The 14,536-nt window shown below is 41.1% G+C and overlaps 1 protein-coding gene across 1 annotated transcript in view; it reads left to right on the plus strand.

Annotated features, from left to right (window-relative positions):
- The first annotated feature begins 6,427 nt into the window (after positions 1–6,427).
- Positions 6,428–14,536, plus strand: part of cope (COPI coat complex subunit epsilon) — a 29,170-nt gene continuing 21,061 nt past the window's right edge. The window contains 2 exon segments of the mRNA XM_059991281.1: positions 6,428–6,581; positions 13,717–13,779. Coding sequence (XP_059847264.1) covers positions 6,477–6,581; positions 13,717–13,779 — 168 coding nt within the window. The 5' untranslated portion in view covers positions 6,428–6,476.

The raw sequence follows: 14,536 nt of genomic DNA on the forward strand, positions 1-14,536 counted from the left end.
CCACAACACCCCCAACCTTTGTGTCATTAGCAAATTTACTAACCCATCATTCCACTTCCTCATCCAGGTACTGGATTTCCAGCACTTGTATCTTTTAAAATTTTATCTATTCAGTAGCTATGCTATGCCATTTTCTGGATGAAACTCTGGACTGAAAGAGAGTTGAGAATATCTAGCTCTAAGTTACCATTATGTTAGGTGCAAGAGGTTGCAGTAAAAATTGCGATTGTAAGTGTTTTTTGGTCAGTGAGTGATGGGAGACCGATGCCCTGTTTATGAAGGAGGACATCACTGCCTTATCTACAAGTAAAAGGGAGGGAGGGAGGGAAAAGATCAGAAATTTGTGACCCATCTCATTGTTGAATGTGGATACAAGATTCTGTCCAAAGCTGTCACCTTTCGAGTTATTTGGCAGATGGTTCACCCTGAGTGAATCCGATTGTATCCAGAAAAAAGATCACTACAATCTTGAGCTACTCAAATAAATGAACACCTATATTTGGCACATTTGCCTAGTCACCTTGGATGCAGCAGACTATAACATTGTAATCAGTAAGTTGTTTTGTTGATCTCTTACCGTGGAAAGGGGCTACACCTCTGTTCCTAGTTAGAGAGAAAGACAGAGCCTTAGTTTTTGTTGGACTGCAGATCATAGTCTCTCTTTTGGGGATTTGCAGTTGCTTGCTTGCTGGGTGCTGATGCTTCTGGCTGAAATAAGTGGGGGAGAGTTGATGCTTTGCTGCTGCTTGTGCATGTGAGAGAACTGAGGGGGCTTTGGGTCTCTAAAGTTTTTACTGTCATTCATTCTTTGGGTTCTCTTCTGTATCATAGATGTTGGCTGGTTGGCACACAAATCGAGAAAGCTTGTAGACAGTGTGAGAGGGAGGATAGGCAGGTGATAGAGAAGGGATGTGCTCAGACTGATGGTTTTGAGATGTGTCTATTTTAATACAAGGAGTATCATGAACAAGGCAGTTGAGCTTAGAGTGTGGATCAGTACTTGGAGCTATGATGTGGTGGCCATTACAGAGACTTGGATGGCTCAGGGGCAGGAATGATGTTTACCAGGCTTTAGATGTTTCAGAAAGGTCAGGGAGGGAGGTAAAAGAGGTAGGGGCATGGCACTGCTGATCAGTGATAGTGTCATGGCTGCAGAAAAGGAGGAAGTCATGGAGGGATTGTGAGTCTCTGTGGGTGGAAGTTAGGAACAGGAAGGGGCCAATAAATCTACTGGGTGTTTTTTATAGACCAATCAATGGTAACAGGGACATCGAGGAGCAGATAGGGAGACTGATTCTGGAACGGTACAATAATAACAGGGTGGCCATGATGGGAGATTTTAATTTCCCCAAAACTGATTGGCATCTCCCTAGAGCACAGGGTTTAGATGGGGTGGAGTTTGTGAGGTGTATTCGGGAAAGTTTCCTGACACAGTATGTAGCTAAGCCTACAAGAGGAGAGGCTGTACTTGATTTGGTTTTGGGAAATGAACCTGGTCAGGTATCAGGTTTCTCACTGGGAGAGCATTTTGGAGATAGTGATCATAATTCTATCTCCTTTACCATAGCATTGGAGAAGGATAGGAACAGACAAGTTAGGAAAGCATTTAATTGGAGTAAGGGGAAATATGAAGCTATCAGGCAGGAACTTGGAAGCATAAGTTGGAAACAGATGTTCTCAGGGAAATGTACAGCAGAAATGTGGCAAATGTTCAGGGGATATTTGTGTGGCGTTCTGCGTAGGTACGTACCAATGAGACAGGGAGAAAATGTAAGGGTACAGGAACCATGGTGTACAAAGGCTGTTGAAAATCTAGTCAAGAGGAAAAGATTCAAAAAATTAGGTAATGATAGAAATCTAGAAAATTATAAGGCTAGCAGGAAGGAGCTTAAGAATGAAATTAGGAGAGCCAGTAGGGGCCATGAGAAGGCCTTGGCAAACAGGATTAAGGAAAACCCCAAGGCATTCTACAAGTATGTGAAAAACAAGAGGATAAGACATGAAAGAATAGGACCAATCAAGTGTGACAGTGGAAAAGTGTGTATGGAACCGGAGGAGATAGTGGAGATACTTATTGAATACTTTGCTTCTGTATTCACTATGGGAAAGGACCTTGGCAATTGTAAGGATGACTTACAGCAGACTGAAAAGCTTGAGAATATAGATATTAAGAAAGAGGATGTGCTGGAGCTTTTGGAAAGCATCAAGTTTGATAAGACACTGCAACCGGACGAGATGTACCCCAGGCTACTGTGAGAGGCGAGGGAGGACATTGCTGAGCCTCTGGTAATGATTTTTGTATCATCAGTGGAGAGGGTAGAAGTTCTGGAGGATTGGAGTGTTGTAGATGTTGTTTCCTTATTCAAGAAAGGGAGCAGAGATGGCCCAGGAAAATATAGACCAGTGAGTTCAGTGGTTGTAAGTTGATTGAGAAGATCCTGAGAGGCAGGATTTATGAACATTTGGAGAAGCATAATATGATTAGGAAACATCAGCATGGCTTTTTCGAAGGCAGGTCATGCCTTACGAGCCTGATTGAATTTCTTGAGGATGTGACTAAACACATTGATGAAGGTAGAGCAGTAGATGTAGTATATATGGATTTCAGCAAGGCATTTGATAAGGTACCCCATGCAAGGCTTATTGAGAAAGTAGGGAGGCAAGAGATCCGAGGGGACCTTGCTTTGTGGATCCAGAACTGGCTTGCCCACAGAAGGTAAAGAGTGGTTGTAGACAGGTCATATTCTGCATGGAGGTTGATGACCAGTGGTGTGCCTCAGGGACCTCAGGTCCACTGTTCTGGGACCTCTAATCTTCATCATCTGTGGGAAGAAAAACAGAATTAAAGTTTTAGGTCAAAGACCATCCTTCAGGAGTGGGTGATGGAAGCAGGATAGATGGAAAAAATGGACCATCCTCACAATAGGAATTCTCAGAAATTGAGGTTCTGAGGAAAGCTCTTCAACATGAAATATTAACTCTTGTTTTTTTCATCCCACAGATGGTATAATATGATTAGTAGCTGATTAATCCTACTTTGACAGTAGTCTGCTACAATAGATCAAAAGCTTTTGTTTGTAGATCTATGAGGATTCTAAACTCTGAGAAAGGTGAATAGTCTCCATTTCAAAGGTCTGTATTCATTTGAAATTCTAGAAAATACTCCTGAGGCAATTTCTGTGTGTGAACAAAGTCTAATGTCGACACGCTGTTGTGTCAAATTAGTTTGTATAGTTTTAACCTCTTGATTCCTAGGCCAAGAGAGTCTAGTCTTGTATCATTTCCCATCACTGTAGTTAAAATATGTTTGGCTCATGCTGGCTTCTAAGTCAGGTGGTTGTAAGTTTAAATCACACAAAAGAAATTGATGTATTATCCTTGAGCAATGCTCCAAGGAAAACACTGTATTTGTGGACATACTGTGCTGGGGATGAAATATTAAATTCCAGTTCTGTAATGATTCACAAAGACACTAAAGACTGCAACACAGCACCTGAAGACAAGTTATTCAGCTAAATACTCCATCCATATGCAAGTATGAACTGTTTTTAGATATTATACTACTATTTTTAATTTTTTTTAAAAAATGATCCTAAGTACTTTACCAGCAACAAAATACATTTGAAGTCTGCTCACAGGACGTTCAGCAGCTAATCTGTGCACAGCAAGCTTCCAAAACTGTAACATAATAATGGCAACACACACAAAATGCTGGTGGAACACAGCAGGCCAGGCAGCATCTATAGGGAGAAGCACTGTCGACGTATCGGGCCAAGACCCTTTGTCAATGCTGCCTGGCCTGCTGTGTTCCACCAGCATTTTGTGTGTGTTTTTTGAATATCTAGCATCTGCAGATTTCCTTGTGTTTGAACATAATAATAATAATGTTTTGTGCAATTGATTCAAGAGAGAATATTTGAAGATTGAACTCCCTTGTTCAATCATGTAGAGGGCATACAGGAGCAAGATATGTTAACTAGTGGAGTGGTGTCACAGCAACAACCTGGCACTCAACGTCAGTAAGACAAAAGAGCTGATTGTGGACTTCAGGAAGGGTAAGATGAAGGAACACACAACGATCCTCATAGAGGGATCAGAAGTGGAGAAAGTGAGCAGCTTCAAGTTCCTGGGTGTCAAGACCTCTGGACCTAACCTGGTCCCAACATATTGATGCAGTTATAAAGAAGGCAAGACAGTGACTATACTTCATTAGGAGTTTGAAGAGAATTGGTACATAACCAAATACACTCAAAACTTCTATAGAAGAAATATTATACCATCTGTGGAATGAAAAAACGAGTTAATCTTTCATGTTGAAGAGCTTTCCTCAGAACCTCAATTTCTGAGAATTCCTTTTGTGAAGATGGTCCATTCTTTTCCATCTATCCTGCTTCCATCACCCACTCCGGATGGATGGTCTTTGACCTAAAACTGTAATTGTTTTTTTTTCCCACAGATGCGGCCTCACCTGCTGAGTACTTCCCATACCGTCTATTTTTTATTTTAGATTTCCAGCATTTGTATTTTTTTAAAATTTTAACTATTCAGTAGCTATGCTATGCCATTTTTTGGATGAAACTCTCGACTGAAAGAGAGTTGAGAATATTTCTTCTATAGGGGTATCAATGGAGGTCTCTGAGTTGAACCCCTGCCCCCCCTTACCCCATCCCTATCTATAATTTTAGTCTGGTTCTCTTTCTCTCGCCTCCCCCCCACTATGATCTCCCCCCAGCTCTACCTTTCTTTCTCTTTTATTTCCCATAATTCTCCACCTTGCCCCTAGCCCACTTCCCTCTAGTCTATCACTTCCCATCTCTCTACTTCATCCCTCCCCCCACTTCTTATCCCCCCTTGACCATCCCATGTTACTTCACTCCTGGTGAAGGGTTTCGGCCCGAAACATTGTCACTACCTCCTCCCATAGATACTGTCTGGCCTGCTGAGTTCTGCCAGCATTTTGTGTTTTTTACATCTTCAGGGAGCAGTGTCCCAGAAAGGCAGCATCCATTATTAAGGACCTCCAGAACTCTGACAGGCTACATCACTGTCTGGTATGGAGGGGCTACTGCATAGGACCGAAAAAAGCTGCAGAAGGTTATAAATCTAGCCAGCTCCATCTGGGATACTAGCCTACAAAGTACCCAAGACATCTTTAAGGAGCGGTGTCTCAGAAAGGCAGCGTACATTATTAAGGACCCCCAGGACCCAGGGCATGCCCTTTCCTCACTGTTACCATCAGGAAGGAGGTACAGAAGCCTGAAGGCACACACTCAGCGATTCAGGAACAGCTTCTTCCCCTCTGCCATCCGATTCCTAAATGGACATTGAACCCATGAGCACTAACTCACTTTTTAAAATACGTACTACTTTTGTTTTTTGCATGATTTTTATTCAATATACCTATACTAATTTATTATTTTTTTCTATATTGTGTATTGCATTGAACTGCTGCTAACAGATTTCACAATACATGGTGATACTAGATCTGATTCTGGTTGTTCCTTTCTGAAATAATGAAATAACATTTTGCTGCCACTTGAAATAGTAGAAAGGACTTCAGCCCAATGAGGCAGGCCTTCCCAACCAGATGCCCACCTTCTTCTGTTCCACTGTTAATTTCCTGGTGCAATCTTCTGCTGCAGCTCCATTTCCAGTACTTCACCATGGCTGACCATATTACAGAGGCCATCATAATACAGAGAGCTGGCGAGGCCCATCCTCAAACTCACAGGCTGCTGAAGCTGACAACAGATGGGGACTATGGAACGTTTGTGTACATTCAGTACAAGCAATACTAAAAATGAAAGCACTTTGCACAAGGGGTGCAGATCTAGAATTTATGCCCAGGCTCAGAGTCAACCATGAATAGAATGCTTTGTAGTATTAACAGAAATTACATTATTACTATCAAACCTGCTGCTTTGAACCTGCCCTGCCATTCAGTAAAACTGATCGGTTCCTAGCCTCAACTGTACTTTCCTACTTGTTCCTGAACGCTGTTTTCACAACATTCAAATATATCTTTATTAGCCTTAGATATATTCAATAACTACAGGTGTTGGAACTTGGGGCAAAACACAATCGGCTGGAGGAACTCAGCGGGTCGTGTAGCATCTATGGCGGAAAAACTGGTCCATATTTCTGGTTGAAAAGCTGCATCGGGACTGATAGCAGAGAGGGGAGACGGCCAGAAGGGTCTCAACCCGAAATATGGTCAATTGCTTTCCCTCCAGTAGTTTATAGTTCTTATTACATCCCACTTTATTCGTGACTTCGGGCCTTTTTATAGCCAGCCGTGTATTATAATACCCCTGAGAAATATTTTGATGTATCGCCCCGCGTTGCGGTCAGGACAAAACTCCGCTATCTCCGGCAGCATTTTTTAAGCATGCGCAGAAGAACCGACGAGCTTCCTACCCGGACTTCCGGCGCCACGTGGGCCGCGCCTGCGCATTTGTAAGGGCAAGCCGAGGAAGATGGCGGCAATGCAGCAGGGGGAGGGGGATCCCCTTTTCGATGTGAGGAACAGTTTCTACATCGGCAGCTATCAGCAGTGTATAAACGAGGCGCAAAAACTCAAGGTGAGTTGGCCGAGTTATAGCAAATTGGAAAAAAGGTCAGGTATAACTTCCCTGACCCAGGTTAGTTAACTTGGGGGAACGAGCTGACAGAAGGCCGGCTGCTGGTGAGGGTAGTGGTCACGGTTAAGGTGTCCGGGCTTAGGGCTCCGTGACCCACTGGCCACTTCGGCAGAGTTCCACTTGTTTTAAATAATTCACTTACATGAACTTGGCTTTAACTGATAAGGAGTTGGGGTTCATGAAAGGCTGGGTTCAGGACTTAATTGGGCAGTGGATGCCAGATGGAGAGGTGCTAATTGGTTGGTAGCAATTAGATAGTGTTTACATCAAAAATGAAGCTTGTCAAACCAGACAAAATTTAATGCAATTAATTTAAAATCTGAGCTTACTTTCAAGTGGTTTATTATACTGTAGTTAGGTTGATGAACCCTACAACTGTGGTACAGGAACATTGAATGTAGGAAATAAACAAGGACAGGTCATTTAGCCCTCTGTGTTTGTTCCATCATTCAATAATATCATGACTGGTATTTCACATTGATGTCACATACCTGCTAATCCCTTAATTCTGTGATGCTTAAAATCTCAGCACCTTTTTGATTTGTCTTGAAAATGCACAGTGGATTCCAAAGATTCATCAGTGTCTTAGTTTTCTATCTTTTCTCTCAAATTGGATGCTTTTCATGTATTCCACACAGAATCATGGAGTACTACAGCACAGAAACAGGCCCTTTGGCCCATCTAATCCATGCTTAACTACTATTCTGCCTAGTCTCATCAACCCACATCAGGACCATAGCCCTCCAGTCTGTGTGCTGTTCTTAAATGTTGTAATTGAGCCCCATCCACCAATTCTGTTGGCAGCTCATTCCACACTCGCACCACCCCTCTGAGTGAAGAAGTTGCCCCTCGGGTTCCCATTAAACATTTCACCTTTCACCCTTAACCTATGGCTTCTAGTTCTAGTCTCCCCCTTCAATGAAAAAAGCCTGCTTGCATTAACCTTATCTATTCTCTTAGTAATTTTATATACCTCTATCAAATCCCCCCTCAATCTCCTACACTCCAGAGAATAAAGTCCTAACCTCTTCAACCTTTCCCTATAACTAGGGTCTTCAGGTCCCAGCAGCATACTTTTAAATGTTCTCTGTTCTCTTTCGATCTTGTTGCTATCGTTCCTGTATGCAGGTGAGCAGAATTGCACACAATATTTCCAAAGTTTGGCCTCACAACTTCAACATAACATCCCAAATCCTGTGCTCATTCTTTTGAAGGTCTGTGTGCCAAAAGCTCTCTTGACAACCCTATCTACGAAAAACGCTACTTTCAAATAATTGGGTATCCCTATGTTCTACCACACTCTTCAGTGTCCTACCATTCACTGTAAGTCCTACCCTGGTTTGTTCTCCCAAAGTGCAACATTTTACATTTGTCTGCTTTAAATTACATCTGCCACTTTCAGCTGGTCCAGATTCCATTGCAAGCTTTGATAGCCTTCCTCAATGTACATTTTGCCCATAGTATTGGTGATGTCATCTGCAAATTTGCTAATCCAGTTTACCACATTCATCTAGATCATTGATATAAATGACAAACAACAATGGGCCCAGCACCAATCCTTACAGCACTCCACTAGTCACAGGTCTCCAGTCAGAGAGGCAACCGTCTACTACCATTCTCTGACTTCTGCGAAGCCAAGTTTGAATCCCGTTTACTACCTCATCCTGAATACCAAACAACTTAAACTTCTTGACTAACCTCTTTTGCGGAACTTTGTCAAAGATCTCGCCATAGTTCATGTAGACAACCTCAACTACCTTTCCTTCATCAACTTTCCTGATACTCCTTGAAAAACTATGTAAGGTTGATTAGACAGGGTTTGCTACACAAAGCCATGTTGACTATCCCTAACCAGTCCCTGTCTTTTCAAATACTAGTACATCCAGTCCTTTAGAATACCTTCCAGTACCCACTACTGATGTCTGGCTCACCTGTCTATAATTTCCTGATATTCTTAGAGCCTTCCTTTAACAATGTTAGCTGTCCGCCAGTATCTCATGCTTAGCTAAAGACATATTAAAAATCTCTGCCAGGGCTCCTGTAATTTCTGCACTAGCTTCCCACAAGTTATGAGAGGGAACTGTCAGGCCCTGGGGATTTATCCACCCTAATTTGAGTACCTTCTCATCTGTAATCTGTACATGATCCATGACCTCACTGCTGCTTTGCCTCAATGGCATTTAAGTAAACATAGATGCAAGAAATCCATTTATTCATCTTATCTACCAGACCAAACTCATGCCTTCTGATTTCTCTTTTAAGTGTTCTCTTGCATTTTGTTTTTTTCACAAACACTTCATTTGTTCTTTGCTGCCTATACCTGCTATGCAGCTTCTTCTTAACCAGAGCCATAATATCCCTCAAAAATCAGGATTCCCTAAACCCGTTAGCCTTGTCTTTTATTCTAACAGGAACATACAAACACTGTACTTCAAAATTTTGCTTTTAAAGGCTTCCCATTTAACATAACTGATCGGATGCTGAGGGACAATGCAGCCCAGTTAACTGAGTTTCTAACAGATATCTTCAACATCTCTTTGGAATACTCCACTGTCTTGTCAGGCATCAAGGCAGCCACCATCATCCCAGTGCCCAAGAGGGCACCAGTAACCTGCCTCAACGATTACTTTCCAGTAACACTGATCTCAACAATAAAGAGTGGCTGTTCATGGATCACATTAAATACCACTTTCCTCTTGTATTGGACCCTTTCTATTTTGCTTATCACTCAAGTCGGTTCACTAATGATAGCATAGTCTCTGTACTCCACTCCACCTTGTTACCCCCCCCCCCCCAAAATGGTGCCTCATTTGCCAGTATGCTGTTTATTAACTTTTGCTTGGCATTCAATATGATTATCCCTCAGAGGCAGGTGGGTAAACTGTCCTCACTGGATCTTAATACCTCTGTCTGTAATTGGATCCTGGACTCCTTAACAGAAAGGCCACAGTCAGTCTGTGTTGGCAGAAACATTTCTAGCTCCATCATGCTGAGCACTGGTATTCACCAGGGCCACATGTTCAGCCCGCTGCTGATGTATGACTGCATTGCTAGATCCATTTCAAAGCAAGTCGTCAAGTTCCCTGATGACACAAGTGGTCGGCCTCTGAATAATTGATCAATGACAAAGAGACGGCATACAGAGAGGAGGTAGAGCGGCTGATAGAATGGTGTGAATGCAACAACTTCAATCTCAACGTGGACAAGACCAAAGAGGAGACTGTGCAGGAGAAGGAGCAGGCTAACCACTCCTCACTACACATACACAGCTGCTCTGTGGAGAGAGTTAAGAGCACCAAGTTTCTGGGAGAGGATGATCTCACCTGATCCCTCAACACCACCTCTTTGGTCAAAAAAAGCATGGCAGGGTCTCCACTTCCTGAGGAGATTGAGGCAAGTAAGGCTTCCTTTCTTTCTCTAACCCCCCCCCATTTTAACCAAGGAGCACCATTGAGAATGCTCGACCAGCTGCCCCACTGTCTTTACAGGAGCTGTAAGGCATCTGACCACAAGTCCTTACAAAGGTGTAGCGGTTACTTGAAAACAAACCAGAACTACTGAGAGACTGAGTACAAGAACTGACATTGTTTGACGTGCTTCCAAGTAGCTGAGTTCCAAGTTGAAGAAAAGTACGTTCAGATCGATCTTTTACTACGAAACCAGCAAAGATGAATGATCTTATAGCAATAAAAAAAAAACTAATGAAACTAAATTAGTGATATGGCAAAATAAGAGTAAGTAGTCTTCAAAGCAGCATAATTAGTGAACAACAAAAAAAAATCCCTGTCCCTGGCTGACTCTAACTAAACTAAAACTAAGACAAAATGTGAATACGTAAATATACTCATTTGCTATGTACTGGGCTTGTCCTAGTCTAGAGAAATTCTGGAGAGAAGTCTTTTTATCTTTATCCCATATTCTTAATTGCCACTTAGAACCTAATCCTCTGATTGCCCTTTTTGGTACCTTGGGTGAGGCAGATGTGCATTTGAGTCCGACTAAACGTCGAACGTTATCTTTTGCCTCTCTTTTGGCTAGATGCTTAGTTCTCCTCAGGTGGAGAGATGTTGCCCCACTCACTCATGCTCAATGGCTTAATGATATTATGTCCTGTTTAGACCTTGAAAAAATTCATTACTCACTTCTCAATTCGGACATAAAGTTTCAAAAGGTGTGGGGACCTTTTCTTGAATACTTTCATAACTCCCCTTTAGATTAAGTTCATTATTTTTAATCCCTTACTTTCAGCTTTTTTTCTGTAAGTTTTATGATTTCCTTTTGATGGAAATTACATTATAGTTTTGGTAGTAGGCATTATAATTTTTTAACATATATTTACAGCTCTGTGGAGTTGAACGCTCCGATTTTTTTTACGTATTGTAATGGTTGGCCTGGAGTTTTGTAGTGGGAGGTTGGGGAGGATACTAACTTCATGATTTTATTTTGGGTGCTGTTTCCTTATTGGTATGAATTATATATTTGATATGCTTATTTTGCACTGTATTGATCTTCATTTTATAGTTGGGTTTTTTTGTTTGTAGTTGTTTTGTAGAAATGCATTAAAAATTAATAAAAATTACTCATTTGCATCTACCCATGTGACAAATTGCAATAAACCATAAAGTGTGCAAAATATGATATAAAACAGACAGAAAATAGATGCGTGCCTTCTACAAAAGGATTGCAGGTGCTGCAGAGAGGAGCCCTATTTATCAGGAGCATTGTGTATGCAAGGCTAATAGCATTGTCAATGATCCCTTCTATCCGTCCAACAATCTCTTTGAGCGGGGCACTCAAACTCTCCCCCTGCCCCCCCACTCCCTCACCACCATCAGACAGAAGGTACCATAGCATTAGGATGAGAACTGTTAGGATGGGACACGGCTTCTCCCCCAGGCCATAACGACTACTGAATTCCCAGCCTCCACCCAGGTCTCATCACATGAGAAGTGCCAGCAGCATTACACTGTTCACTTTGTGTTGTGTGAGTTACATATACTGTGTTGTGCACCTTGGTTCAGAGGAACATTGTCTCTTCTGGCAGTATCCTTGTGTATGTTTGAATAACAATAAGCTTGAACTTTATTTTTTTAATTTAGAGATACAGCATGGATAGGCCCTTCCAGTCCTTCAAGCTGCACCACCTAATAACCCCAACAACCCCAATTAAACCCTAACTCAATCATAGGACAATTCATAATGACCAGTTAGCCAACCTGGTATGTCTTTCGACTGTGGGAGAAAACTTGTGCATTCCACGGGAAGGGCATACTAACTTCCAGTAGAAGTGGTAGAGGCAGGTTCGATTTTGTCATTTAAAAAAGAATTGGACAGATATATAGACAGGAAAGGAATGTAGAGTTATGGGCTGAGTGCAGGTAGGTGGGACTAGGTGAGAATAAGCATTCGGCACAGACTAGAAGGGCCGAGATGGCCTGTTTCCATGCTGTAATTGTTATATGTTTATATGGTTATATGGCATACAGGGACTCCTTACAAAGGATGCCAGGATTGATCTCTGAACTCTGATGCCCCAAGCTGAAACAGTGTCTCACTAACTCCAAAGCTTACTTGAACAAAAGTCTCCCCCCCCCCCCCCCCACAAAGGTAGAGCGTTCCTATGAATCCTTTCTCAAGCTGAAATAGTGTAAAGCAAAGAACCATTAATTTATGAGAAAAATTTTCATAAAAGCAAAAATCTTCTTTGTAATGCAAGCACAGGATATTTAATGTAGGTCTTTTGTAAAAGTGAAGTGGCGTAAAGCGGGGGACACCTGTACATGTTTCATCATATATAACCATGTGGAGACCATTCATTTAGCCGGTCCACATAGCTCTAAACCCTCTTTCCAATGCGCAATGCCCTTTTCTATTCTGTGAATTATTGTGGCAACAGATCTGTCAAATGTGATTTCCATTTTATAAAGCTATGTTCATTCTACCCAGTCTTATTTCCTGAGTGCCCTGTGATAACTTCCTTAACAAAACATTGAATTATTTTCCACCAACATTCTGTCAATTTTTTTTTACACAGCTGCATAAACCAATCATTGCTCTAAGCAGGAAATTTTTACAGGGCCTGAAAACTGTATGGCATGTTACATTTTTTTTTGTAATATATGTACTATGAATATTTACAATGAAAATTGAAAAATCCCATGCTTTTGATTTTCTTTATTAAAATGCAGTACAACAAAGAAAATCTTTCACATTTTCTAAACTTTTTCCAACTGCATCCAATTCCAGCTGCCACATGCATGGAAGCATTTCAGTTGCTGTGTGGCTGCACGCCCATGCAGCTTAGAGAGAATGTTGTTTCCCACAGCTGCTAACCTGCCTCTAGCTCCCCCATTTCTTCTTCATCTTTGCTGGAATTTATGTAATTTTTGATGAAGTAACCAGTGCATCCACTTCCTCCATAGCAGCCACCCAAGATGCTGGTCATCAGGCCCAGGAATTTATTGGCCATTTATTAGAAAGGGTGAATAATCCTAAATGTAATCTGAATGTAGGGTTAATGTTGTAAGCTGCTTGGTATGAACGTAAATTGACATTTCATTTTGATGAACTCTCCGTCAGTCCGAACTCAATTTTCCAAAGTATCCTTTTCTGTACTTTAGCTGTAACTCTAAACTCTTCACCTATTTGTGAAGTTCAGTTTCCTTTCACTTCAAATGTTAAACATGTCTGGCTGCATTTTATTTTATAGAAATATAGATTGATGTTCTTCGACACATTGTGTCCTACCATACTGACATCAAAATGTTGTCATTTGCAACTTGCTTTAGTTCAATTGGATATATTTCAGTCTTCTGCAAACTTTACTGTCTCTCCTTACAATCTGGTACACCAGCATTTTTTGCCTACACACCTCAGAATACCTGACAGCAACACTCTACCTTGTTCTTCCTATATGTGGTAATAGTCACCTTCCTCTTTATCTCTTACTCATTGATTATTTTTTTAATTGCCTTGAAAGACTTTTCTTTCTGAAGATTAAACACAGCTATGGAGTTAAATGCTGACAAGCAAAATATTTGTTTTCATGGTCGTAACAAACTGATTTGTTTTTCAGCTCTCTAATCCTGAGAAAGAAATTGAGCGTGATCTTTTCCTTTATAGAGCTTATATTGCACAGGTATGAATAATGTTCACTATTCTTGTAATTGAATAAAGTTTTTATTTATGTGTTTTCATGTACAGCTTTACCCCCGCATTTTCAAAAGAGAGAGACTATAAGTCACTCATTGAGGCTCCCAGTGCAAAAGCATACAAGTAGGTCAAGGCAGATGTTTCCTCAGTTTTCCACTTCCCACAGAGAAGCAGCTGGTGTTTTTTTATATATTTTACATGTTATGCACCTAGCTACTTAACCCTGCTGTCTGTTTTGAAATGGGAAATTGACCCCAATTTCTTTTTTTTGCCAACACCACTTGGATGAAGGGCTTACTCACTTTTTCAATAGGGAAAACAGTTTTATCTACACTATCAAGTCTTCTGCTCATTTTAAAGACCTCTAGTACATCACAATTTTATATGTTAAAGGAAGTGGTAGTATAGTTTGTAGTACCTTCACAGCAGATTCAAGCTTCCTGAGATTTGCAGCTTAGTGTAATATAGTGGTGTTGACTCAAGAACATGGTAATAATTTCTGTATTAAAAATGTTTAATTGGCTCAATTTACTTGTGAATGATTATAATGTAAGATTTTGTCAATACTGTCTAACTACAATATCAAGGGAGCCCCATAGGGTTAACCTACACCTGTCAAGTTCAGTGTATGTTGTATCACCCAGCTTTTACTGTATCATTGGTCACTGGTACATCAACTTTTAAATCACTTTACTGCTTATGGATATTATTTTATAATCAGTTTATTCCATTGATTATGTGTG

Source organism: Hypanus sabinus, chromosome 16 (genome assembly GCF_030144855.1).
Source record: "Hypanus sabinus isolate sHypSab1 chromosome 16, sHypSab1.hap1, whole genome shotgun sequence".
Classification (NCBI taxonomy): Eukaryota; Metazoa; Chordata; class Chondrichthyes; order Myliobatiformes; family Dasyatidae; genus Hypanus; species Hypanus sabinus.